General features: G+C 50.9%; 8 protein-coding genes across 8 annotated transcripts; 5 read left to right on the forward strand and 3 right to left on the reverse strand.

The window, feature by feature from the left end:
- Positions 1–4478: 4478 nt before the first annotated feature.
- N7443_002233 (DnaJ and TPR domain protein) lies at positions 4479–6620 on the forward strand (the record flags this gene model as incomplete). Its single annotated transcript, XM_056882289.1, has 3 exons — positions 4479–5043; positions 5124–6285; positions 6341–6620. The coding sequence occupies 3 exons, from the start codon at positions 4479–4481 to the stop codon at positions 6618–6620; spliced, it is 2007 nt and encodes a 668-aa protein (XP_056744130.1).
- Positions 6621–8976: 2356 nt separating this feature from the next.
- Positions 8977–9693, forward strand: N7443_002234 (uncharacterized protein; the record flags this gene model as incomplete). Its single annotated transcript, XM_056882290.1, has 1 exon — positions 8977–9693. One exon carries the CDS (start codon positions 8977–8979, stop codon positions 9691–9693), a length of 717 nt encoding a protein of 238 aa, XP_056744131.1.
- A 2989-nt stretch (positions 9694–12682) lies between these two features.
- N7443_002235 (YjgF-like protein) lies at positions 12683–13465 on the reverse strand (the record flags this gene model as incomplete). The annotated part of the gene is made up of 1 exon (XM_056882291.1): positions 12683–13465. One exon carries the CDS (start codon positions 13463–13465, stop codon positions 12683–12685), a length of 783 nt encoding a protein of 260 aa, XP_056744132.1.
- A 916-nt stretch (positions 13466–14381) lies between these two features.
- N7443_002236 (uncharacterized protein) lies at positions 14382–14791 on the forward strand (the record flags this gene model as incomplete). Its single annotated transcript, XM_056882292.1, has 2 exons — positions 14382–14486; positions 14540–14791. The coding sequence occupies 2 exons, from the start codon at positions 14382–14384 to the stop codon at positions 14789–14791; spliced, it is 357 nt and encodes a 118-aa protein (XP_056744133.1).
- Positions 14792–15703: 912 nt separating this feature from the next.
- Positions 15704–19155, forward strand: N7443_002237 (uncharacterized protein; the record flags this gene model as incomplete). The annotated part of the gene is made up of 3 exons (XM_056882293.1): positions 15704–15788; positions 15848–15998; positions 16053–19155. 3 exons carry the CDS (start codon positions 15704–15706, stop codon positions 19153–19155), a joined length of 3339 nt encoding a protein of 1112 aa, XP_056744134.1.
- Positions 19156–19907: 752 nt separating this feature from the next.
- Positions 19908–21989, reverse strand: N7443_002238 (uncharacterized protein; the record flags this gene model as incomplete). Its single annotated transcript, XM_056882294.1, has 1 exon — positions 19908–21989. The coding sequence occupies one exon, from the start codon at positions 21987–21989 to the stop codon at positions 19908–19910; it is 2082 nt and encodes a 693-aa protein (XP_056744135.1).
- Positions 21990–22952: 963 nt separating this feature from the next.
- N7443_002239 (Actin-regulating kinase PRK1) lies at positions 22953–23581 on the reverse strand (the record flags this gene model as incomplete). The annotated part of the gene is made up of 3 exons (XM_056882295.1): positions 22953–22965; positions 23045–23263; positions 23532–23581. 3 exons carry the CDS (start codon positions 23579–23581, stop codon positions 22953–22955), a joined length of 282 nt encoding a protein of 93 aa, XP_056744136.1.
- A 230-nt stretch (positions 23582–23811) lies between these two features.
- Positions 23812–26947, forward strand: N7443_002240 (putative serine/threonine protein kinase; the record flags this gene model as incomplete). The annotated part of the gene is made up of 3 exons (XM_056882296.1): positions 23812–24715; positions 24774–24871; positions 24926–26947. The coding sequence occupies 3 exons, from the start codon at positions 23812–23814 to the stop codon at positions 26945–26947; spliced, it is 3024 nt and encodes a 1007-aa protein (XP_056744137.1).
- Positions 26948–27264: the final 317 nt, after the last annotated feature.

Here is a 27264-nt window from a genome sequence, read left to right on the forward strand (position 1 = left end):
ATGTGTCAATGCTATATTATATTTGAACTTGACTGTCTCTTCGAATGTGATTACTTCGTTCGGTTGCTAGTGCCACACAAGGTCCAGTTGAAACACTGGTGGAGAATAGATGTATCGGAACTAAGTATTATCTAGTATTGCTTGTTGGAGGCTGAATATAAATGTTTGTGGCTGTTTCATCGTTACAGTTCCATTGCGCCCCATTTAGAAGGCGTCGCTGCAGGCTGGGCGAGCATGGCGAGCGTAATGCAGTGAATGTTAGGTCACCTTGAGTCTCGTAATAAGGCTGCATTTCACATATTTACGAAGCTAGTCATCTTATTCAATATTGAATACATTGGTGTTTGGGAACTAATTTCTTCGTTTCATGTGCTTACTTGAAAGCAGAATCTACATTTCTAGAGACCCGCATTACATCCATGGATCCGAGTAATGTGGACCATGGTGTCAAAGTTTGCGTGCTTCCAGGAACATCATTACCTGGCGAAGTAAAGAAGCTCATCCATACTAATTGCAAAATTCTGATATAGACTTGGAACATTTAGGTGTAGAACGTGCCCGCTTGCTGAGTGTGATATTGTGATTGTATATATGTTGGGAGTCCGGATGTGGCTACTGAGCTGGGCCGTGCACTTCATAGTCGGGAGCCCTTTGGAGCGAGTTCAGCTACTGCCTCTGTTCCATTATGCAGCAGCCTTAGAGATAATGAAGACACCTAGGCATGCATGGCTAGAAGTCACTCCTACTACGCTCCACTCTGTTCGATTGCCCTTCTTGGAAGTTTGTTTTCGAACAGCGACCTCACGCCTCAAGATCCTGAGCCCGAAACGTCTAAGCCTTCAGATCTCACACACCCTCACGATGAAACGAGTTAGATATAGCCTTAAGCACACCCGTGTCACATTTACGGACTTGTATCCTGTGATCAGAATCTTGCCGCGCGACGTGGTAATCGACGAAACCAAAAATAACGGCCCCCGCCTGATCAGTGGCTGTGTAATTCCACCTTCCAAGGGTTGGCTCGATATTCGGGCTCGGTAGATAGCCCGAGAGCATGAGCCTTCCAAGTGGGGTTATCTTGAGCACTCTCCACTCGCAGTCACATTCCTTTGTGCTGGCTTTGATAGCGGTGGGTGCGAAGGAAGGGGCCGAACCACCCACCCCCCAAATTTAGTTTCAGCGCGACTCTGGCGTTATTAACACGGAACACAACTGCAATATCAATCGCCTACAGATAACGGAGAAAACATCTGCTTCAGTTCACGGTGGCCATGCTAACCCTTTTCAGGAATCTCGCGCTGCCCGTATATGGGCCTAGCGGTGTACAAAGTTTACCAGGTTTGGGAATCTGGCCCCCAAAAAGTCCTCTTCGAAACTAATAGGGCAAATCATCTTGCGAAGGAGTAATGTACTGGGTCCCAAAGAGGGCCCACGAGGCGCTACTCGCTTCGATGGACAGCCTTGGAATTCTCCGAGTTGGGCCCCTGAACTATATACAGTAGCAGACATTCCTTCCTAGTAAACCCACTGACTCCCCCATTGTTGACAGCCTCAATTACCGAGAAGCACTCCCCGGCTTACAAGGGTTGAAGACTTCATAGGTCTTTTTCAGCACCAAAAACGAGTCCTTGTGGAATACCATTCACTTTCATCAAAACTATCATTATATCCACGACTTAGCTCCGTTACTGATACTACATGGTCTTACTTCACCATGCCATGTGAGATGCGGCTGTGCAAATTCCTCCACAAGCTCCAGAATGCACACCAGGCATCACAGCCAGAATCTGGGAGGCCTGAGCCGACACAGCGGGGGTTTCAATCATCAGTTCATTTTCACCAACAATCTTTTGACACCACGCCAATACGTCTTCTCTCAATGTCACCACAGCGGGGACGTAATATTCCATATCGGAGACTCCTACCAGATCCTCTAGAGTTTCAGCAAGCCGCAAGCTCCAGCCAAAATCCTCCAAGGTCCCGCCGACCACCGCGCCCCCTCGTGGATCTATCATCCCTCGAGGGTCCTCCCATCAGTGACATGAGGGCCACGAACACACACAATTCAGCAATCCCTCGGATACGAGTAGACCATGCAGCCCCAAACAATACACCCCCCGATCTTCTCTGGAGACCTCTCCCACCACGACCTGCTTCTACAGAACTCGCCTTCTCGCGACAACAACCAATAACCTACAGACCGTACCCTCAGCCGAACAGGAGTGGTATTATATTAAGAAGCGACAACATCTTCACTCAATCCCCAGTCCGACGAGAAAGGTCAATTCACATCGAAGAGGAGCGCCAGCAAAGCAGACTATCACCAGGTTCCGAACGGCCGAGACCAACAAGTACCATCATACCGCGACAGACACAATGCCCGCTATCACACAGCTTTGATTCACTCCTCTGGCATGAGAGTAGAGGACAATGGGTAGTTGTTGATTCATCCGCGCCGCGCTTTTCTCAACCTCAGATTCATCGTCTGCCCACTAGACTGCGCAATGCAACCAGTCCCACACCAGAGAGGCACCACAATCATGATGATGAAGTGGAAGATCATGATAGACCTCCTGATTATGAAAGTCACGGCTTTAGTCCGACTCATGTTATGCGTCTTACATTTGGACCGGCTTCGAGGATCAGGGCTAGTGAGCGTGAGAATACATAGCCTGTCCGAAACGAGCCATTGACAGTACTGAAGAATTGGGTGGTAATAGGTCGTGATTATCGACGGGATTGGATAGTCCTTTTCTTGCATGCGGCATTATACCCTGGCGTTTTTAGCACGTCAATGTAATTCATTTGTGTCGTGCTATTTCTTCTCAACGCCTGAGCAAATTCCGAAATCTAAGAAGTGTTTCTGTTTAGTTTCTAGACACTTGAAATCTGATTCTTCGTATTTTGCGCTCACCATATGCTATGAGAGTCATGTGTATTGTGACGTTATAACGCCCGCCTAGGTGGGTTCATCAGGCCTTCTTTGAGAAGGATCCGGGTATCTGAGATTGGCTTGACCATCTTTTGTTGACACGATCTGATGCCATTAGATATTTTATTACTTCAAAATTTGTGTGAGAGACGGGATAGTTACAATTCTGGAAAGGCGGAAGACTGTTAAGTGACTGAACCGTGGCGCACATTTCGGATAGAGGGCGCTCGAGAGCGGATGCTAATCCTAATATGGCAGGCACCCGCTTGGTGACAAACTTTACTGTCGGATGACGTTTCGTAGTCTAAATTCCCCAGGTTTGTAAAACCTATAAAACACAGAGATGGTGGAGGATTATGTATTTATGTATCATGTCTGAGCCTGGTACTGGCTGATCGTGAGCACATAAATACATACCCAACGGTCGCCATAACATCGGCTGAACGTTCTCTACTTCATCTGTATAGATCAGGCCTCGTGATAGCTCAAAATGATAGTACATTGAGAATGGAATCAACCTCAAAAACCATAGCTCCCTCGGAGTTAAGCTTCACGATCGGCCCAGGGCCGAGATCGGTGATACGAGTTTCGGCCTAACATGACATGCAGGACCTGTCTCAAATCAGCTGAGTACATACTGATAGAGAACGATTGGCGCAATTGGTCACACTGTGATCATTGCTGCAGTTCTCGTGTCTAGCACAGACCAGCTGCTCCAGTCAGAAATATTTGCGTGTCCTCCGCACCTACCGTGGTAGTAACATTGAATCCAAAACATAAACCGAGGACGAGGCCATGTTTCGGAAGATCATCAAGATGACAGATATTCATTCCCCTGACAAAGGACTATTGCGCAGGGACTCGCCTCTCCCTAGGGCCCAAACACCCCGGCTCAGCACCGTCTGGTTCGATTCGAGCAAACTGCATATTGGATCCACCGCTCCACTGCACGAAAGGTTCGCCGGACTTTGCACCTAACGAGTCCATCCTCTGAGTAGAGAGACATGAGACCGATTGTAAAAAGTCTCGGTGATAGCAGAGCCGAGGAAGCTTCTCGAATCGATTCAGTGCTGTCTTGGAGAGCAGTCGTCATCCTGACAGGATTCGGTGACTTGCTCCAGTTCTGTCGCGCGCTAACACAGACCAGCAGCTCTCCAGCCTCTGGATTATTGCCTGCGTTTCCACCAGTAGCGAATAAAAAAGAAACCTTTTAGTCAAATAGAGAAGTTATAAAGTGCTCCGGTCGGTCCAATCTCTTCCTAGGATCTTTTTCTCGGCCCTTTGTCCTCGCATCTCACACCCGGAGATACCCCGGACAGTGGACATTGCTCCTGATGACGCTTGATGACTAGACCTATGCTGATCATGGCTGCTATTCTGTGAAGAAACCAGAATACATTCCAACAATTTGCCGTGGTTGAACCCCTTCGCCCCGAACCGGTGATTCTGGTGATTCTGGTGATTCTACAGATTCTACCGCCTTCGCTGTCCTTCGATCCCCAGGAAAAAAAATTACCAGTACCAGGGAAAACCCTAACGCCCCCCAATGGTCCAACTCGCCCACATTTTCAAAAAGGATAAGGACAAGGAGAAACAAACCCCCGAAAGTACCCAAGTCGACAGAAAAGAGAAAGAGAAAAAGGAGTCCGACAGTCCCGCTTCTTCACCCCGAACGTCCTACTCCACCGCGCGCAAGTCGCCCTCCAAACCTTCTAAACCTTCTAAACCTTCTCCCTCCAAATCCCCCACCAAGAACCGCTTCTCCCACAGTCGGTCTTCTTCCTCCACTTCCATCCCGACTGCCTCCTTCCGGTTCGGCAAGTCTTCAAAAGAGAAAGAATCCCACCCACTCAATCTCCCGCCCGACGAGCTGCGCCGTCGACTGTCGGCCATGGCGGCATCCCGAGACGACCAACGGAGCTCCATGGACATCGATCCTCAGGAGGCTCAGCAGAAGAACGGTGTTAACGGCACCGAGGAACGGAGTCCTACCCCGCCTCCCCACCGGTCCAACTCTTCTTCGACTGATGAGGCCGACAACTTCAAGTTGGCCGGTAACAAATTCTTCAAGGATGGCGACTACCGTCGCGCCATCGAGGAGTACAACAAAGGTATGCCTTTCCGGTGTCCATATGGAGTTTGAAACACAAGAAGTTGAAGAGCAAGCGCTAAACCTTACTTCTCACTGCAGCGATTGAGATTAACCCCAACTGTTCGGCTTACCTGTCCAACCGCGCGGCGGCCAACATCTCTGCCAAGCAATTCCTTAATGCGCTCGAGGACATCGAGCGTGCCCACGTCCTCGACCCCACAAACCCCAAGATCTTCCACCGTTGGGCTAAGATCCTGACGAGTTTGGGCCGACCGAAGGAGGCGCTCGATGTGCTGTCACGTGTGGATCCCCCCGCGACAGCGACCGACCGGGCTGCAGCGGAGAAGATGCAGCGCTTCATCACACAGGCTGAGCAGACCATTGCCGAAGACCGAGGTGGCTCTATGGCCGTTTTCTGCCTGGACCAGGCCCGGCAAGGGCTGGGCGGTGGTGTGAAGGAGCCGCGCAAGTGGACCCTGCTGGCCGCCGAGGCGCAGCTGAAGATGAACAACAGCAACTCGTTGGGCAAGGCACAGGACATTGCGATTGGTCTGCTCCGTGAGAACAGCCAGGACCCGGATGCGATGATGATCCGTGCACGGGCGTACTATGCCTCTGGTGAGACGGAGCAGGCGCTCAAGCTCCTGAAGATGTGTCTCGGGCTGGACCCGGATATGAAGGCGGCCATCAAGCTGCTGCGCATGGTTCAGAAGCTCAACCGTACCAAGGAAGAGGGTAACAATGCCTTCAAGGCCAAGGACTACAAGCGCGCCATTGAACTGTACAGCCAGGCTCTGGAGATCGACCCCACCAACAAGGACATGAATGCCAAGATCTTGGGTAACCGTGCCCAAGCCCACTCTAACCTGAAGCAGTGGGATGAGGCTATTGCGGACTGCACTGAAGCCCTGCGTTTGGATCCCGGATATGTCAAGGCCTACAAAACCCGTGCTAAGGCGCATGCGGGCGCTGACAACTGGGAGGAGGCTATTCGTGATTACAAGAGCGTTGCAGAGAACAATCCATCTGAGCCGCGCATTGCGGAGGATATTCGCAAGGCTGAGTTCGAGCTGAAGAAGTCCCAGCGCAAGGACTACTACAAGATCCTGGGGGTTGGCAAGGACGCTAGCGATCAGGAGATCAAGAAGGCCTACCGCAAGATGGCTATCCAGTACCACCCGGATAAGAACCGTGATGGTGAGGCTGGCGACGAGAAGTTCAAGGAAGTTGGCGAGGCCTACGAGACTCTGATCGATCCTCAGTAAGTGCATTCGATTTATCTGATATTGGCAATGTTTTGCTAACCCTCTCAACAGGAAGCGTGCCGCTTTCGACAACGGAGACGACCTGATGGACCCGTCTGACATGTTCGGCGGTGGTGGTGGCTTCGGCGGCATGGGCGGTATGGGAGGCATGGGAGGCATGGGAGGGATGGGCGGTATGGGCGGTTCACACATCAACATCGACCCGAACGTCCTGTTCAACATGATGAACGGTGGCGGCGGCGGCGGCGGCTTCGCCTCAGCCGGCGGTCACCCCTTCGGCGGCCAGTCTCGCGGCGGCGCCCAGGGATTCCCCGGCGGTTTCCCCTTCTAGATGAAACCACCATCTGCACGTCTTCCAAACACCTTTTCCAAGCCAGCCAGCGTACAACGAAAGCCAAGCATCACGGACCAGGTATTGTCGGGGAAAGACACCCTGATACCCGCCTCGATCTTGCAGTTGTTTCCACCCCTCTATGCTGGAGTCGCTCGCTCTCTTGGTTGTACTCTGATATTTCTTTGATCTGGACTCGATGGCTCCAGCACTGCAAAAAGGCGTTGTTCGTCTGTTTCCAGCCATGTCTTCTCCATATATGCGATGCTTCCACGGGTATACGGAAGCAGGATGATTCCCATATGATAGAACCTGTTTTTGGCATTACATTTTTCTTTTCCATTTCGTTTTATCTTGATGTGTCTATATGAATGCTGGATGGGTATGAATAAATGAGCGGTGCATCTTCATGGACTGAGTTTTTCCATGTACTCGACAGGCATACACCAGACATCATTGGCGTTTGTTCTTCTAACATTTGAATAAAATTGCATGCTCTTTTTCTATTAACCGTCAAGGTTAAACAAGCTGGAAGGGAGCTTGAGGTAATTTAAAATCAAATCGTGAATTGCATACGATAGACCTTTATTTTCTTCAAGCTTCGATATGGCCAATCCTTTACAGCTACCGTTGCTAACGCTCTGACTATAAGTCAGTATATGATAACGGATGCTCACAACTATGACGCGAGAGTTTCCTCAAACCACCCACGGAACAAGAATGATAAATGGGTGGTTTTTTGTTTCTTACTTGTCGTGGAAATCATTACTCATATCTTTAGATGGCATACCAAGCTGACCTTCATCTTGGCAAGACCCTCAATTATATTCTGCCGAGAATCATCCGCACTTGTATGGCTGTAAAACTCCAGAACCTCACGATAAATGCCTGGACACCCTAGCGCATACTCGTCTGCATCTTTCATGATCATATCGTATACATTGACCCTGTACTCTCCGCACGAGCCATCGCCGAGTTCGCGAATATCAGTGATTATACCATCTATGACATTTCCGTCCATGTAATACCGTGCCCAGATTGCGTCACCGTATCGCTTTTCTGAGATTGTGGTGCAGTATTCTGAGGCCCATAGATCGGATCCTGGTGTTCTTATGCTCTTAGAGGAATTGCGGAAATAATTACTATTTACGGGGCTAACTGACTGCCTACATAGGCAGCTATCTGCACTATTATTATCACATTGGTCTGGCCGTAAAGAAACATTTTAGATTAAGCTCTCGAATACAGCATGGATCGAAATCAGTTTCACCACTTGCACACGGAGATTCTTTCTCGAACCCTCTCTCAAAACACACTATGCCTATTACAGTTACTCTACCCCTGACTCCGTTTCTTGGCAGTATTGCAGTACAATTGTAAATAACAGTACAAAAATAGATGCGGTATTACGCCTGTATGGCTTTCGGGGGTTCTAGAATGTCAACCCTGCAAACAAGGTAAACAAAAGGGGGATCTCCTTAACCTGGCTACCAGGCCCAAATTCGGATCTTAGTCTGTCAAACACGCAACTCCAGAGGGTCTGTATGAATGAGGTGTATGCCATACAGTACTAGTGGGTTACATTTTCCTTCTTTGTGTGACAGGTCTGATCAGCGACTAGACCTTGACTGGATCGGATGGTGCTGACATTAGATCTGTCAGATCGGTCAGAGCCTTGAATCGAACGATGACCGCTAGCTCGTATTGCAATGATAACGATTGTCATCCTCTCGACCTCGATCCTGTAGATCAGGACTCGCAATATGCCCCCACTCCAGGATACTTCGGTCGTACCCCCACGTCAAGATGCACGCTTAGTCCTTCACCGAACGAATACTCCGATGACCCAGAAGAACTGTCCCGAAACGAGCCTACTAGGCCTAGACTACTCCAGCTATCTGAATGGAACAGCAGGATCTCAAGTGATGAGCTTCCGGCAAGCTGCATCCAGTACACAATAGAGTGGAAAGTGACGATAAATAAGAAAGTCATCTCACGAGACACGGAAGAGGACGTAGCCCTGGCACCGAGTGCTTACTGGTCCTTGACCCTGAAGGGTAAGTTGGAGAGATTGATACACGGGAAGACCTCAGGTAAAGGAGGGGTTAGGTCGGATGACACTTCGATCGTTGTGTCGGTGAATGATCGCTCCCAACGTGACCTGCTGAAACGATTTGATCATCTTGACATTGATTGGACTGCAGTGGAAAAACAACTCCGTAGGTGGGGTGAACTGTTTTCTCGAGACAAGAAGTTAAGGCTGAGTATTACTTTCAAATATGTTGAGGATGAAAATCTCCACAGAACTACCTCAGGTAGGATTGAGAAAAGAGGAAGGTCATCGGTCACTAAACGGATGCTCAACGAACTAGACGTTCAAGTGGATGCCGAAGAGAATTCATCTGGGCAAGAATCCGTTTGGCGAGCTGTGTACAACCTGATGCGTTATCCTTCTTCCTCGTGCCATCTTGGCCCACATTGCTGGCAAGACCCACACGGGAAAAAGCACTATGCGCTGAGGAGCCACCATTTAAAACGTCTAATTGCATTTGTGGAAAAAGGCAACACCCTGCAGTCTCATGAAGACGTCCCGGAAATCTTTCGTGAAGAACTATTTATGGAAGAACAGCAGCGGCTGGAGAACCAACAATCCAAGAAGAGGAATATGTCCAGCATCCCAGGAAGTTGTCCCATCAATATACATTTCAATGGGGTGCAACCTTCCTCTCAATTGGAGACGCCTGAATCCTCCACTTTCCCAACAATGCCTTCGTCACCAAAGGCCCAAGTCAATGACGCGTTTAATATTCCAGGACCTCGAGATGTTGCGGTCAGAGAGTATAGCGCATGGCATGAGGCGAATGTCGCTGATGACCATTTGAAAGCTCAGTTTCGTCAAGCATGCGATATCGCGCTGGCGAATGGTTTCGATCTTCAGCTTATCTATGAGGACCAAGATCCGTCATTCTTTATCAACCAAGGGATCATGGTAGGTATTGCCCGTCAATTCGTAAGAGATGTGGTGAAATGGGTCAGAAGTGTGAGGAATGTTTTGCCGATTGAGGGTATGTAGATAGTACTCTAAAGGAGTAGGATGGCCAGAATAGTCGCGATATTTATTGATGAATTACTTGTTCCAAACACCTGCTTCGGAATATAAATAGAACACAACGGTTGACAGAAAGTGAGTAGAGCTTTAGGGGTGGGTTTCATTAGTAATTCGTAATATATATATGCGATGTTCCTATGTCGCTGGTCTAATCTATCATTGAATTACGAACCTGGATATTAACGCCAGAATGTCTGAAATGACCCAAAGCACTTTGTTTTCGAGATCCAACAACCTCAATACACCAGTCGAGGAAGGGTTGAAACCCTTGTTCTGAGTTTTCCTCATACCGTACCCAGTTCCGTCTAATGAATGCTTTCAACTCCGAGAAATACTCCTCGATCGGATTCAGGTCGGGTGAGTACGGTGGCAGATACACTAGCTTGACTCCTGCTGCAGTGCACATTGCGTTAATACGATCAGAGCGATGAAAAGACGCGTTGTCCATGACTAGAACGGACTTTGGCTCAGGCCATCTTCCACAGTGCCTCAGAAGCTGATCAATGAAGTCCTCAAATACTGCAGCGTCGGTGGAGCCCTGGAAAACACGAGAGAGGACGATCCCATCTTGGCAATACGCAGGTAATATCTGGTATCGCTGGTCGCGATGAAAGTTGGCTACCTGCAATGGTGCCGTGCCTAACGGAGACCAACCTGTCCGTCTAAACCCGATCCGTTTATCACATCCAGACTCATCCACATAGACTAAATGATACGACTTGAAGTCCGATAGATAGTGCATATAGGAATCTCGTAGATCCGCATTCTGTTCCTTCGCTCTCTGTCGAGCCACCTTTTTGGACCAACCTACCGATGCAAGAGCCCGCTTAAGGCTTGAATTTGTGACCTGAACACGGAACTCGTCCCATAGGAAGATTGCCATCTCGTCCACGTATAGCCCGGGTTTTTCGAGGAGGCGATCACATAGTGCTTCTATCATCGGAGGTGTTATGCTTCGTCGTCGACCGACTCGAGTTGGGGGTGCTCTGACATTTCCGAATCGGCGGAGGTTATTGCTGATGTTGATGATAGAACGCTTACTACATTCAGCAGCTTTAGCCATTTGCGAGGTAGTCAGCGATTTGCTTGATATCATGTTCTGGATCATTTCGAGCTTCGAGAGAGGGAGTCTTGGCGCCATATTGCGAACAGAATCTAGACGTTGACGGAGGAGAGCTTTGGGAGGGGTGATGGTCAACCATCGCGGAGGGGATAGGGGTGGGGAGCGACTCCATCTGCTCACCCTTGCTCACCCCTTTGCTCAGTGAGCAGGTGAAATGAATTCAGGTGAAAAGCCTGGGGGATGCTAGGTATTAGGAAATGCACGTGACTTGACAGTCTCGTTGTTCCTGGGAGCCTGGGAGCCATCTTAAACCTGCGGACCTCAAAAAGGCGGTTGCTAGGCTGAAAAACCATACGTTGAATTCGGTTTTGCAACAATGAAACATAATTCCATACTGCCACTCAAAACGTGGGGTACAGTCGTTCTCGAAATCGCCTTGACCGGTACACACTCACACTCTCTCTTCTAGCCCCACCGCCAAGACCTTAGTGTAGATCCGTCATTGCCCTAGCCACACTTAGTTGAGGGACGTTGTAAAATATACCTGGTATGATACGGTATCTAGCGGAGTAATAATACACTGGTCTCATGAGAATCCCGTCGACTTCCATGGAAACCCCAGAGTGGATCTCTCTCAGTCAAACAGAGCCGCTAGGCCTAGTGTTGATCTGCTGCCCCCTCCTCCCCCCAAAGGTCCCCCCGACTTTACTCTCAGGACACCTGGCACGTATCCTCTTTGCCAGTCATCACTCCTGTGAGGTGTCTCTTTAGTTTAGGATTCATTCAATCAAACGAGTGATTTTATCGGCAGAAACCTGTCACCGACAGGTTCTGTTGTTTGCGGGCGAATAACAGCCTTTTCGGCAGCCCATGGCGTAAGCCTCAATTAATGATCACTAACATAAGTCTCTCGCTACAGTTGGGCCATAAAAATGAGGTCCAGTCCGTTTATTAGCCATGATGATTAGGACGTTCAACAAAGTGAACCGTTTGACCTATGGAACGATGCATCGCAATCTGCACCCCTGCTGATTACGCCTCTCCAAAACAAACTGCTTCACAAAAGAACAGTCTTCTACAGTATTGCTCTAGTACTGTATGGCACAGTACCTTGCTACGTAATATTACACGACGTGTACAAAAATTGAATGGAATTGTTTGGAAACCTATGGTGGATCTCTGCAAATCATGTGGAGAAGGCCACCTGGCGTCATGTAACATCCTGATCTGCTAGGTGACTTCGATTCTCCCTCTCATCCTGTGCGGTATGTGCCGGTCGTCACTACTAAGACGTATCTCTGGCTCAGACAACCTCATGACGAATGGTACTATCGGCAAACAAATGTCTCTACCAGTTTTCGGTTGTTTACGAGCGAACAAGAGCCTTAATGGCAGCCGATAGCGTCCGCCTCAACTAATAGTCACTCACCATAAGCCTGTCATTACGGTAGGCCCAGAAATATAAGTCCCCAGTTCTCTCCTTAGCCATGACGGTTATGGCGTTCAACAAAGCATAACGTTTGATCCTACGGTCAATCCATCATTTTCGCTAAATGTTGATATTGGCTCCTTTATCAATTAGAAAGCTTTGCTACCGCCTCGTGGCCATTCACTCAAGTCCTTTGAAGTGCTGTCCATCCATTGGTATCGCTGGTGTTGGTATCGGTTCCTTTGGAGAAGATCTCGCTGTTCTATAGGCTGGCGGTGGATGTTTTTGACACAAGATCCTGGGTGGACGTACCAGTCCTATTCAAGAAAGTGACGTGAAAAGCAAGACGACAGTGAAGACTGTGCATTTTGCTAAACTGCCCATTGGAGTTATAGCGTGACCAATAAGCTATACACAACAGCCGTCCACCGAACCCCGAACCACCTACCATTTGCCCGATCTTAAAATGGAATCAGTCGGCTTTTCAGGCCCAGGAAGATGATCCAGAGGTTAGCGAAGATGACGATCCGCACTGCGCCGGTTGCACTAACGCCGACGATCTTACCTCCGAACTCTTCGCGGCGCTGTCCAAGTTCTACCATAGCTATGCCAAAGTCCGCATAGTTCATCGATGCCGTCGTCTTGCCGCGCTGCACGAGCTTATACCCAGTGGCCCTCGTCCCCTTAGGATCCATCAATCCAGGTGGGTCCGCGGTGATGCACGTGAGCAGTCCATCCTTCTCGGCTCTAGCGTATAGCACACCGGCCTTCAGAAGATCCTCGTAGATGGCCCAGATTGCGAAGACCATGAACCTCTTCGCAAAACCTGGGATGGGCATCTGGACATCTGAATTCAGAGCCAAGGATCGATTGAACAGAACGACTGGTGTCTTGTACTCGGATCCCTGGTCTTTGCGAAGACGACCGAGAGCTGCGACGAGACGTACTGCCGTCGTAAGAGCAATGTCGACCTTACGGCTGGCATGGTTGGTGGCGACGCAGACATATATGATTGAGGCGTCCTTAATACATGCTTTGAGGGTATCTTCGTTCGAGATGGGGGCTTCGAAGATAGTGATGGTGGCCGATGAGGTTAACTCAAGTTGTGGGAAAGCTTGGAGGAGTTTGCTTTTCGAGCGTACCAGTATGTTGATACGAAGGTCGGGTATCTGCGAGGAGAGAAGGCATCTCAGAATTGCCGAGCCTACGCCACCAGTTGCGCCGAGGATAGTGTGGACAGGCATGATGTATGAGGTTGAGCAGTCTAGGCTTGAGTCGAAAGCGTTGTTGGCCCTCCACTTTCCATGGCGAAAGCGACATACTTAACCAAGGAATCGATATCGCCCGACCGTCACACTACCGCAGATCTCTCTTTGCTGAATAATTGTCCAAGCTTGGTAAGTTAACTTAATCAACACATTTTTGCTGAATAATTGTTTAGCTTGGGACCAAGCACATTGCTTACTTGCTATGGAGAAGCCGGTTAGGGGGCTGTTTAGGCACCACACGCGCGTGCGTACATTCCAGTCACACGTGGGCAAGGTGACCGTCTCGTCGCGACGTAGCTGCTTTGTAATAGTCTTGGCTGAGAATGCTTTCACTGTCACCGTTACCTTAGTTGCTTCATAAGCATGAATTTGTAACTCCGGTCTTTCCATATCGCCCGCGCCGCCGAAGACATCAGACAGAAGGGTAGGGGTAAAGCTAGTACGACATGAACAAGAGCATGACGCTTGTCCTTTGCGACTTCCTCCAGTTTATCCATTAGGGACATAAGAGATGCAGCTTAAGCATGGCCAACTACGTTAAGAACATAGCTATTGTCGGAGTACCACATATAATGGGTAAAATCCCGTATGAAATATCACACTAGAGGCTCGTTGAGTGACTAGCCCTTCTGGTGTCTTAGCGGCCGGTCGGCTGAATAATGCCATATATTATAAATCCACAAGCATTCCCCAAAAAGAGCTGACGCTTGACATGTATATAAGCCTCCCTAGTTCATCTGGTCTCTGGTTCTCTTCTGAACATCTACAAATCGCAAGAAGCAAGCTGAAAATATCCCAACGACATTGTACAACGCTATAATAAAAGCCATTAAGTATACTCCCTCTATAACCCATCCAAAAAACCCACATCTCACAACTTACCCTCCCAGAAATGTCCTCCCTCACCTACACCACCGACCCTACCGGCCCCGGCCAACAAGCCAGCGAGACATACCACTACTCGCAATCTGTCATTCTCCCCTCGGGCATCGTCAAAGTCTCCGGCCAAGGCGGCTGGGACAGCTCCCAATTCCTCCCCCCGACATGAAGTCTCAAATCGACCTCGCGTTCGCCAACGTCGATCGAGTGCTGCAAAGTCATGGCTTGAGGGGCTGGGAAGATGTGTATTTGTGGCGCAGCTATGCGGTGGGCATGGATGAGGCCATGCAGTATTTGGTGCCAAAGATAAGGGAGAGAGTCCCGGCGCACCGGCCCGTTTGGACAGCGTTGAGTGTACCGAGGTTGGGGCTCGAGAAGATGTTGATTGAGATTGAGGTTGAGGCGTTTGCGCCGCTGAAGTGAGAATAGGGATGGAAAAATTGATGTGGGGAACTGCCTAAAAATAGCAATTGCCGAGTCTTTCATATTTCCTCTGGATGAATCTTCTTTGTATAGTGAGGCTATGCTGAACGGTCCGTATCTTGCAAGACCCCGAACCAGAGTGAGACAAATGCACGGAGGTTAATCTTATGGATCAGTGCCACGTGACTTAAATGCATTATCTTGTCAAAGAATAAGCCCCTCCCTCCCGGAGAGCAATGACGATGTTGACAAACCGGCTTTTCACCGAGTTGGGGCTTCCCCAAGTGCACATCTTCAACATGGCTCATCATATTTTACACACGGAAAACTTGCGCGTTCGTTCTTTATTCGTCAGCTGTGTGTCCCAGAGGCATACTGTATGTAGTTGAAGCAAATACTCAACCTGAGTTTCTTTCCCCGACAGAACAGACCTGACCACATCAGGAGCTGTCTTTCGATGGTGGTATGTAATCCTACCGAACTCTCATATGCGTCAAGTAATATTACGAAGAAAGATACGGTACCATACGAGGTCATCTTACGGCGTTCCTCAGCTTAACGCGGCCTGCTCAATAATTGATCTGCGCTAGGGCCTTGGCAGTGGGGCCAGAAAAGAGTTATCAAGAGTGTAATGGTCAAGCCGATTTCGAGAACGACTGTATTTGGCTGCTTACTGCGTGCTGCACCTTGATCTGTATATTCGGGCTCGGGCCGATTCAGTTCCTGGAAGATGCTAATTTCACCCCACACATGTTCGGGCTAATTTTCAATGTGGGTTGCTGCCAATCTATTTCGGGTGTCTTAGCGCAGTGAAAGTCACCTGATGGTGAACCTGAGGAGGTACCCCGCCTCCAGCTGAGAAGCAGACAATAAGCCTTTCATGGACTAAAACCGAGGCACATTTACTCGACTATGACATCGATATCGTTCTGTGGCAAAAATAATGGGCTCCAGGTCGGAGATAATCATGGTTCAATCGACTTTCATCTGCCTCCAGGTAAGTTAGAGAAACGGGACAAGCTCCTAGTTATGACTAATCGCCGTGTCCCGAACTAGAGCGACCGGAAACTCCACCTAAGCCGTTATCAACCGTCCCTTTCGCGCGCGATCCGGACTTTGTCAATCGCATCACACTGCTCAGTCAGATTCATGAGAAAAGCTCAGTGCCAGGGTCGAGAATAGCGCTGGTTGGCCTCGGCGGTGTTGGGTGAGTATAGGGAGACAAGCACGTGGTTTATTGATTATTGCTGATAACTCGAAGGAAATCGCAACTTGCTATCGAATACTCCTACCAGGTCCGATCTGAATCCCCGGCAACATGGGTTCTCTGGGTCCATGCGAGCAACGCAACCAGATTCGAGCAGAGTTTCCGAGACATAGCGGACCAGGTGAAATTACCGGGGCGCAAGGATCCGCAAGCCAATATATTCAATCTAGTCGAAAGCTGGCTCCAGGGTGAGAGAAGAGGAAGATGGGTTCTTATGCTTGATAATGTCGATGATCATGAGTTCCTTCGTAAGTCACCGGCGACTAGCCAGGGAGACCCGAGAAAAAGCCCAATGAACGTCTCCACAAAGCCACTATGGGAATACCTCCCTAGAAGGTTGAACGGTTTTGTGATTATCACGAGTCGGACTCGAGAGGTTGCATTGAAACTGGTCAATTCCAAGGACCTTATCGAAGTCAAACCAATGGAAAGGTCCGAGGCGCTGGAGCTTTTCGAAAGAAAGCTTGAGCAACAAGGGGAATTTGAAAGCAGTCAACATTTAGTGGAAGAGCTCGAGCTTATGCCACTAGCGATCGTACAGGCAGCAAGCTATATTAGGAGCCGGGCACCTCGTTGTTCAGTCTCACAGTATCTGAGAGACTTCCAAAAGAATGACCGCGAAGCGACAAAGCTTCTGAAAACCGAGGCAGGTCACCTCTACCGGGATTGGGAAGCAAATAACTCTATTTTGGTGACGTGGCAAATATCATTTGATCATATTTGCCAAAAAACACCGTCGGCTGCGGATTTACTTTCTCACATGAGCTTTTACGACCGACAAGGGATTCCAGAGGAACTTATACGGGCTCAGTCCGGGAACAGTCATACATCAAGGTCGGAGCTTCTAAATAACTCTAGTGATGACGAACAGGTATCTGAACCCGATACGTTCGACGATTTTGAAGATGATATAACAACGCTGAGGGATTTTTCATTCATTTCTGTAAGCAAAAACAGCTTAGTCTTCACAATGCATAGGCTAGTGCAACTGGCTACGCATATATGGCTGAAGAGTCATGGTCAAACGGAGCGATGGAAGGAGAGGTTCATCGGTAACCTTTACTACAAGTTTCCGACCGGTGAATATGAAAACTGGGAAATATGCCGACCACTCTTTCCTCATGTTAAAGCAGCGATGTCACAGCGACCAAAATCACAAGAATCTCTACGGAACTGGGCTGCGCTGCTTTTCAATGGTGCATTGTATGCGTTGGAGAGCGGTATCATCACAGACGCGAAAGACATGGCGTTAATGTCAAGAAAGCAAAGAGTAAGCCTCTTAGGCGAAGAGCATGAAGATACACTCAATAGCACTGCGATACTAGCGAGAGCATGGTCGCTTGAAGGCCACTGGGAAAATGCCGAGAGACTCGAGATGCAGGCGAGGGAAATTTGGAAGATGAAGTACGGCGAAGATCATCCCTCCACGCTGACCAGTACGGCTAGTCTGGCGTTGACATTTTGGAATCAAGGTCGTTGGGAGGAAGCCGAGGAACTCCAGATACAAGTAATGAAGACGATCAAGATGAAGCCTGGTGACGACTATACCGAGGCTCTGACCAATATATCCAATTTGGCGTTGACATACTATAGCCAGGGCCGGTGGAAGGAGGCCGAAGAGCTGCAAGTGCAGGTGATGGAGATACAAAAGACTAAGGTCGGCGATGACCATCCTCTCACGATGACCAGTATGGCCAACCTAGCATCAACATATAGGAACCAAGGCCGGTGGGAGGAGGCTGAGCAGCTTGAAGTTCGAGTAATGAACACGAGTAAGATCAAGCTCGGCGAAGCTCATCCCGACACGCTGGCCTCTATATCCAATTTGGCGTTGACATACTGCAACCAGGGCCGGTGGGAGGAGGCTGAGCTGCTCCAGGTGCAGGTGATGGAGATGAGTAAAACGAGGCTAGGCGACAATCATCCCGTTACGTTGACGAGCATGGCCGACCTGGCATTGACGTACTGTGATCAAGGCCGGTGGGATGAAGCCGAGCAGCTTGAGGTACAGGTGATGGAGACTCGCAAAGCGAAACTCGGCCACGACAATCCCGACACGCTCAAGTCAATATCTAACCTGGCGTTTACGTTTTGGAAGCAAGGCCAGTGGAAGGACGCCGAACAACTCCAGGTTCCTTTGATGACGACGAGCAAGATGAAGCTCGGCAAAGACCATCCCGACACGCTGACCTATATATCCAATCTGGCGTTGACATACTGCAACCAGGGCCGGTGGCAGGAGGCTGAGCTGCTCCAGGTGCAGGTAATGGAGATGAGTAAAACGAGGCTCGGCGGCGACCATCCCTCTATGCTGAAGAATATGGCCAATCTGGCATCGACATTTTGGTTCCAACGCCGGTGGGAGGAGGCTGAGAAGCTCCAGGTTCAGGTGATGGAGACTCGCAAGACGAAGCTTGGTGATGACCATCCCGACACGCTAAAGTCTATGGCCAATCTAGCATGGACGTTCTGGAGCCAAGCCCGGCGGGAGGAGGCCGAGCAGCTTCAGGTGCAAGTGATGGAGACTCGCAAGACAAAGCTCGGCGCAGATCACCCTGACACTCTAGCGAGCATGACTAGTCTAGCAGTGATCTTTATGAGCCTAGGACGATGGGAGGAAGTCGAGCAGCTTCAGGTGCAGGTGATGCAGACCCACAAGACAAAGCTCGGCGAAGACCATCCCGACACGCTGACGAGCATGGCTAACCTGGCATCGACATATCACAACCAGGGCCGGTGGGAAGAGGCTGAGCAGCTTAGGGTGAAGGTGATGGAGACTCGCAAGAGAAAGCTCGGCGCAGATCACCCTGACACTCTAGCGAGCATGACCAGCCTAGCAGTGACGTTTATGAACCTAGGAAGATGGGAGGAAGTCGAGCAGCTTCAGGTGCAGGTGATGGAGACCCGCAAGACGAAACTCGGCGCAGATCATCCTGACACGCTGACAAGCATGGCTAATCTTGCATTTACCTGGAAAATTTCAGGTCGCAGTGCCGACGCCATAGATTTGCTACAGACCTGTTCAGGTAGGCATAAACAGATACTAGGCCTGAACCACCCAGAAACTTTATCTCATTCTGGTCCATTGCTGGAATAGCAAAGGCGCTAGATGTCAACCTCTGAATCAAGCAGATGCCTCGGTACAGTATGTTTATCTAACAATTTATATAATAATATTCCATTCACCAATTCTCTGAATTTCATTAGCCAGTATAAGCTATTATACTGAATTTCAGTTCGAGGGAAAGGACTTGACTGGAGCAATGGCGGATATTTTTACCGGGGGACGACGTCATGATCGTAATTATTGTAATACTATTTCACGTTATTGATCAGATTCAGTCATTATGACACTGCCTTTCAATACGAGTCAACCACCTGAAACCAGATTAAGCCAGATATAGATTAGCGTGTTTCAGAGTGGGGTTCGAGAAAGAGTCTATGTGTACAAGTGGTGAAACTGATTTCGATCCTCCCTGTAGCCGAATGCAAGGTATAAAGCGTCATCGCTAATTTCGGTAATGGTGTGCTATGTACGTCCCCAATCAAACTCATCATCCACATGCTCGTCAACTGTACTTAAATAAAAAAAAACAATAAACATAATGTAGGTAAGGGGGGGAATCTCAGGGGCTATGAGCCATGGGGAAAAAAGCGAATGAATGTATCGAGAGGAGAAGAGTATGCAGCAAACTCCGCCGCTGATGAGAAATAAAATCGCGAGGTCGAGAACGCAGCAAAAGCAAACAACGCTCATGAAAGAAAGATATTGTCGAATAGTGCAGTCCGAAAAAGCTATACTTGCTTCTGCGCTGCACGATCGTTCCCATATATCTTATATCTCATTTCTCAAATATAGCCGAGCCCGCCCAGGATGGTCTTGCATTCTGGGGCTGGCAAGGGCGATACACCGAGAGCACGGACCAAAGCACCGGCTCGGAGACGTTGCAGTCCAAGGGCAACCTTCCAGGCTTCCGTGTCCTGCACGACGAAAACGTATCGCTTACCCTCCTGGTCGCGGACACTGGCGCGGAAGATGTGGAGGCCACGGAACTCCGCCTGGGGAGGACCATTGCCGCTGACACCACTCGCCCCAGCGCTACGGGGGAAAAACGCAGCCGGAGACGCCAGACGACAGGTGTTCTTGCACACCTTGAGGAAAGTTGCCTGGAAGGCATCGGATTCCTCGGTGGTGGGCACGGAGTTGCCTCGGCGGAAGGAGAATGGATTGCCGGAGCCCTGCTTTGAGGATGGGACTTTGCCCATCTGGGGACACCAAACTTCAGCCAGCTTGAGGGTCCAGGCTTTGACGTCCCATTCGCGCTGCCCGATGCCGCGGAGGTCGTCGTCGATGAACAGGCCTTCCGTGGTGATGCGTAGAACGAGCCCGTCAGTCACCATTCCTTGGCCGGAGACAAGCTGCGCGACTGGGGTCTTGTTAAAAGCATTGGTGAATTGGTACACACCCTGGATCACAATCTTATCTGGATCCTTGGTGGAATAACCACCCCGATGTGAGGGGGGAGGCGTGGTGCGAGCGGTGGATTGAGATGGAGCATAAGAAGACTCAGAGTATGCCGACCCAGACCCGGATGCATTGCCATACGGCCGACGTGGGCGGTCATAGGGCCGAAAGGAATATGCATCGTCTTCCTCGACAGCCGTTCTGGCTGTAGGAAAGGGCGGTTGTTTCTTGGGCGAGGGTGTCCGAGGTGCGCTTGCTGCACTGGCAGGCGGCTTGATGCCAGCCTCCTTCTCCTTCTTGGCGTCTGCGGCCTTCTTCTCGGCATATCGTTTCGCAGCGGCTTCTTTGAGGGCAGCGAACTTGGCCATGGCATCCTTTTGAGCTTGTGCCTTTGCTGCAGCCTCCTTCTCAGCAGCATCCTTGGCTGCTTTGTCCTTTGCCTCAGCTGCAAGCCTCTCGGCCTCTGCCTTAGCTTCAGTAGCAGCCTTGATCTCTTTGGCGAGCTTTTCAGCGGCTTCTTTGTCGGCTTTCTCACGAGCCTCTGCGGCCTCTTTCTCGGCCTTTGCGCGAGCTTCAGCCGCTTCCTTCTGGGCCTTTTCACGGGCTTCTCTCTCTGCTTTCTCCCTTGCAGCAGCCATCTCTTTCTCGAGCTGCTCGCGGCGCTCCTTCAGTTCTTTCTCCATTGCTTCCCGCTCGCGCTTCCTCTCCTTTTCTTTGGCTTCTGCCTCACGCTTGCGTTTGAATTCCTCCATCTTTCTACGCAACTCCTCCTTGCGCTTTGTTTCTTCCCGCGCCTTCTCCCATTCAGCCCCATCCGGTCCATGGTTATTCGAATCCTGCTTTGGCGGAGGCTCGGAACGAGGAGAATCAGAGCCGTGTTGGTTGCCAGCATACTGGTTGCCACGGTGCTGCCCTCCGCCAAAGTTTCCTCCTTGCTGTTGTTGCTGTCCCGAACCACCAGCACCCCCGTATTGTTGTTGTCCTGGCCCACCTCCATAATTGGCACCGGAAGTCTGACCATGGGCATTTGGACCGCCAGCTCCAGGCCCGGGTCCGCCGCCGAATCCTTTTCCCCCGCCAGTATTGCCATTACCATCATTGTTAGCCTTGAAGCCATTCGACTGCGACATTCCAAAAGCCCAACCGGCCACACCTACTCCAAGTGCTACCACCACAATACCCATGCTATTGCCATTGGAAACGGCGGCAATATACCACGTCCTGACGACCGGCGAAATTATAGTCCACACCAGGCCGACGAGGAGTGTGCTTGCGACGCCCGCGAGAAAGCTGTTTCGATTGCATTGCAGGGAGGGGAGGTAGAGGAAGCCTCCGCCGGCGGAGTGCGGAGGGACGATGAAGATATCGTAGTTACCCTGTGGTAGGTCCGAGGATTTGCGGTATTCGCCGTCGGTTGTATGAGGGTTCTCGCCATGTGGCGGCGGTGGCGGCGGTGGCCCATCCATCGTTAAGTGAGGGTGACGTTAAAGCGCGATCGTATGATTATAAATTTATGCGATGGGATCGAAAGTGGGTGGAATCCCAAGTTCCCAATATCGATCTTCAGGTGCCTGTCCCGTTATACCAAGCGAATCCTCCCAACTGCGAACAGACGACTAGACCCTAGTTGAACAGGTTTGCGCAAATGTGAGTCGAAAGCCAGATCATGTTCAGTAGAAGACGATGCACTGAGGCCCTAGGCCAATCAGTGCTGAGCAACGAGGCCAGTGGTAAATGCGAAATAAGGGGGATGCAAGAAACCGAGCAAATTCGACTCTGAACCCCAGAGAAACGCGGAGGATGTGGAAGAAGTGAGGCGGATAGTTCGGGGGAAGTTTGTTTAGGAGAAGTGGGAGCCGCTAAGGATCGGCGGTTCCATGCAGAGTAGACGTGGCCATCACACAAACATTGAGCGTGTCCAATAGGTCCCAGCTACGTTGGGGCCCTTTCATCGATCTTGGATTCCTTTACGCTTGCTCATTGCTGGAATGCCTGGGCAGCCACGCGATCGTAGGCCCTATCGCTACTGGGCAGGATGGCATCCGTGGCACAGCATCAAGGGATATCAGACTGGTCTGAACCTTGCTTGCGCCCGCAACCCCTCCTTCCAAGGTGATGTCTGTGTTTAAACCATCATCGAGATCTATAGATGTCGGGTATTGATTAAAATCAACTTTAGAATACACTGGCTACACTGGCTACACCGAATGCTTCGCAAGTGCGACGCAAAAATGTTTGTTTACGTTTTTCCCTTTGGGGAAAGTGGCTTATGTCATCGTATCTTCGCCTGAAAGAAGCCGATGGTGGCCTCAGGCAGTGAAAATGACGACACAGGGAACGGACGGGGACCACAAAGTCGGTTCCCCTGGAGGCTGCGGACTGCGCTGGTAATAGTCGGTGCCCCTGGTCTCTCTCGGAGAATTTGCACATTACCCATGACCGCTGTCCATAAGTCAGTCACTCAGACCTGAAGCCCCGCCAATTGGCAAAAAAGTGGGATAATGTGGCTCATTCAGCATACGGCCCGCAGTAGCCAGGTGTAGTGTAGCGCAGACGAGAGCCCGTGTTGACATTGCGGTCAAGAGGTTGGGGACGATAGTTCGAGCGTGGTGGGTCCGTCGTGATCTTCGAGGTCAACGGGGCACTCAGGAGCCACGAACGGAGTTCGTACTCGGGAATGCCTTCATCCAGAGAATGCCCGTCATGTGTGAGGTTGTCAGAGATAACATAAAAACCGTCCCTAGTCATAAATAAGCAGCCACGGGCATCGAGGGTTGGTCCTCATGTTCGCCAGTATAGCGGAATGCCCCATGATCCGGCCATGAGATGCGGGACCATGATCAGGGTGGCACTTAGCACTTGCAAGCCTTGAGTCACGACCCACTCGAGAGAGTTCTTGAAAGAGACTAGATGAAGGACGGCGTAGAGACGGATTTGCGAGAGGAAAGCACACATCTACTTCTAAAGCGGCTCTTAGAAGAACAAATCCCCAGGAACGTGACCCGCACCCGGTGATTGGATCGTATTCCGCCTCGAGATTCCCATCCTTCTCTTCCATCTGTCTTGAGCCTTGAGCCCTTTGTCCTCCGTGGAGGCTTTTCCTTATTTCTCTTCTGCTTTACCTTCGCGGTAGTCAGGCACTACCCCCATCTACTCCGCTCCCCGCCAACCTGTCCTCTCGGCCCCATTCCCAGGCATCCATCCCCCCTCCCCTACTCCTATGCCGCGTCGATAGCCCAGGACCTCCTCGATCCAACTCTCCTGCCCCTTCAAGGCATGTCCCACAACATGTCCTCCTTCCAATCCTCCCCTCAAGCATACCAGGGCCCCTCCGCGCCGCGCCACCTCCCCGCGTACAACCCCGTTGCCGCTGTGACTGCACCCGCGGGGACTTTCCTCCCCGGGACCAAGGTCCAGGTGGGCAGTCACCGTGTTGTGGTTGAGAAATACTTGTCCGAAGGTGGGTTTGCCCATGTCTATGTCGTACGGCTGCCCCAGCCGATCAATGGCACGCCGACTGCGGTCCTGAAGCGGGTCGCCGTACCTGATAAGTCGGCGCTCGCCAGCATGCGCACCGAGGTGGAAACGATGAAGAAACTCAAAGGTCACCGGCATATTGTCAAATACATCGATTCGCATGCGTCGCAGCTGCACGGGGGCGGATACGAAGTGTTCTTGCTGATGGAGTTCTGCGGGGGCGGTGGTCTGATTGACTTCATGAACACCCGGCTTCAGAACCGTTTGACGGAGCCTGAGATCATCAAAATCTTCTCGGATGTCGCCGAGGGTGTGGCCTGCATGCATTATCTCAAGCCGCCCTTGCTGCATCGTGACCTGAAAGTGGAGAATGTCTTGATCTCGCGTTCCGGAGGCACATCTATTTACAAGCTGTGTGATTTTGGTTCTACAGCTCCGCCTCGTCCAGCTGCTACTTCTGCTGCAGAAGGCCGACTGATTGAAGATGACGTACAGCGACACACGACTCTACAGTACCGCAGTCCGGAGATGATCGACGTGTATCGCAAGCAGCCGATTGACGAGAAGAGTGACATATGGGCACTCGGTGTGCTACTGTACAAATTATGTTACTACACGACTCCATTTGAAGAAGTTGGACAGATGGCGATTCTCAACGCTAGCTTCAAATTCCCATCATATCCCAAGTTTTCGGACCAGCTGAAGAAGCTGATTGGTATGTGCAGTGGATAATCTGCATGCCATTAGACGTTCATGGCTGACTGTTTCCGCAGCATCAATGCTCAAAGAGAACCCCCTGAAGCGCCCGAATATATACGAGGTGGTCCAGGAAATGTGTAAAATGCAGGGCAAAGAAGTCCCTATCCGAGACGTTCGTCCTAAAATGCTTCTGATGCTCTGTATCAAATTACTGATCTTCAACTAGATTTACTCTAACCGATCTGTCTCTGAAGCGCGGAAATTCCAAGAGCTGCCGCCTACGCCCACGGAAGCTCCCAAGGCTGGAGCAACTTTCTCGCCCCCCATGCAAGAGACCGCAATCATCCCCGAGATTGCACCAATGCGACGAGGACGTCCTGGAAAAATCCAGCCATCCACGCATAGCTCTGCTAAATCGAGTCCTTCTCCGTACCGGGGCGACACGAAGAGCTCGGCCAGTGATCCGTTTGCAACTCTGGACGGAAAATCTCGCAAGAAGACTGCGGAAGAGCTATCACAGCGGTTCCCGTCGCTGGACCAGTTCGATATCTTGCATGAGAAAGGCGACAAATTTGAGTTCGAGCCAGCCCAGGAGCCCAAATCGGACGACGAGCATCTGTCGCAAAGACTTACCAATGCCCTGGCAGATGATGCTTTCCGACAGGCTTCGCCTGAGCGACGGGGTGCCCGGCAATCTCAAACCTCACCTGTGCGTCCACAAACTCCTCGAGAGACCATCATCAAGCCAACGGTGCCGCTGTACCAACCTACCCCTAAGCGGCCTGCCATGATCTCCACAGGGACCATGACCTCGCCTGGTCAAACTCCGCGCTTGCAAGAACCGAAGGTATCTAGTCGTCCGATCTACCGATTCCCGCCATCAGATGAGCAGCGACCTTCGAGCCAACAATGGGCCGAGGAGGAGAGGAACAAGGACACGTCGCCTCCATCGTCTAGACTAAGACCGGAGGCCAGTCCGCGCTTGTCATCCGATAGGTTCTCAACCCAGTCAAACTCTGCACGCCCCTCCATGGAAACACTACGACGCCCGTCTGGGTTGGAGAGCGAGCCCATGGGACGATCCAAGTCCGCCATCGCAAAGGCCCGCCCTGTCTCCGTCCAGGCTGGACCCCGGCACAATTTGTCGCACAACGAGCACTCACGATCTTCGCTGGACTTGTCTGTCCAATATGAGGATGGTGCACCGCTGCGAACAGTGCGCACGGAGGTAGAGCGCGAAGATGAGCAGAGCAAGATCTCGGAACTTGATTATCTTCGCGCCAAGGAAGAGGAGGAGAGCAACCGCAAGCGTGAGAAACGCTCTAGCAGTGGCGCTAAGCACTCTAAGCGCGGCAGTCTGTCCTCGCTCTCATTTTCAGGAAGCAAAAACCTCCTTGCGGGCCGATTTGGCGAGGCGTTCCGCCGCTTCGAGAGCAGCAACCCGGATAAGCCTTCGACTCCCTCAGCTGAAGACCAACCACAGCTACAAAAGGCCCTCGTCAGTGACTCCGAGGCCTATGAGGAAGCCAACGAGAGTCCTACACAATTCGAATATGCCGACATGGACGTTGTCGATCGCGATGATATCCCGCCCGAAATGCGCCGTGAGCTAGAGCGCCGCCGACTCTCCCAGGAGGAGAAGCGAGTTGCCACTGCCGCGGCCGAGTACCGGCGCAGGGTCGCCGACAACGAAGGTGGAAGAGCAGGCCCAGATCGGTCCCGAGCCATCCAGAACAGGATGCAAACATTGCTCGGCGAGTCAAACAAGCCACCGCCTCCTCCCAAGACCGCCTCCGGCTACGGAAAATACACTGACACATCTGCTTTGCCGGCAAAGCAAAACGATGTGGAATCTCCCACGCCGGGGAAAGTGCCCATCTCCCGCACCCCAGGCCCCATCTACGGCACCCGCGAAGGGCATCCGATCCTACCAGACCGCCACGAAGGAGCCAGTGCTCCCGCGACACTCCCGCAATCCGCCGCCTCCAACTCCACGGGGTATTCGATTACCTCTCGCCCAGCTAGCCGCCCCGCAGCCCCTCCAAAGCCCAAGAACCTGCGGGTAGGCACTGGAGACACCTCCCGACCCGGCACTGGCCACGAACCCAGCTCATCATCCCAAGCGACGCCCAGTGGGGAGGACTGGGAGGCTAACTTCAGCCGTCGATTCCCGAGTCTCTCAGGGTTGGAGATGGAGACGGAGATTGAGGTTCCCAAGTACGCCAAGTTGCGGACTCGGGAAGTGTAGAGCATTTTAGAGGATTTGTTGTGCTGTGAAGCTGTTTTTAGCGTACTTCGTTTGTGAATGGTACCTCCAAGGTCCCAAGTTGGAGGGATGTACATATCTTTTGAAAGACTTGCATTGCGGTCTTGCGGGGTTCATTGTAAGTGTGGCTATAGACTTGTTTGTCGATTTACTTCACAAGCGGTCAATATACCCTGTGGCAAATATCATCGAGAGGGTAATCTCAAAGCTTCATTTTCATTCAAACCTAGGACAAATATAAAGGTATCCGTAGAAGTGTCTTCGTTCGGCTTTGCATTTTGGCCGAGACTCATCAGCCT

Source organism: Penicillium atrosanguineum (assembly GCF_028827265.1).
Source record: "Penicillium atrosanguineum strain IBT 20685 chromosome Unknown utg000002l_segment0_segment0, whole genome shotgun sequence".
Classification (NCBI taxonomy): domain Eukaryota; kingdom Fungi; phylum Ascomycota; class Eurotiomycetes; order Eurotiales; family Aspergillaceae; genus Penicillium; species Penicillium atrosanguineum.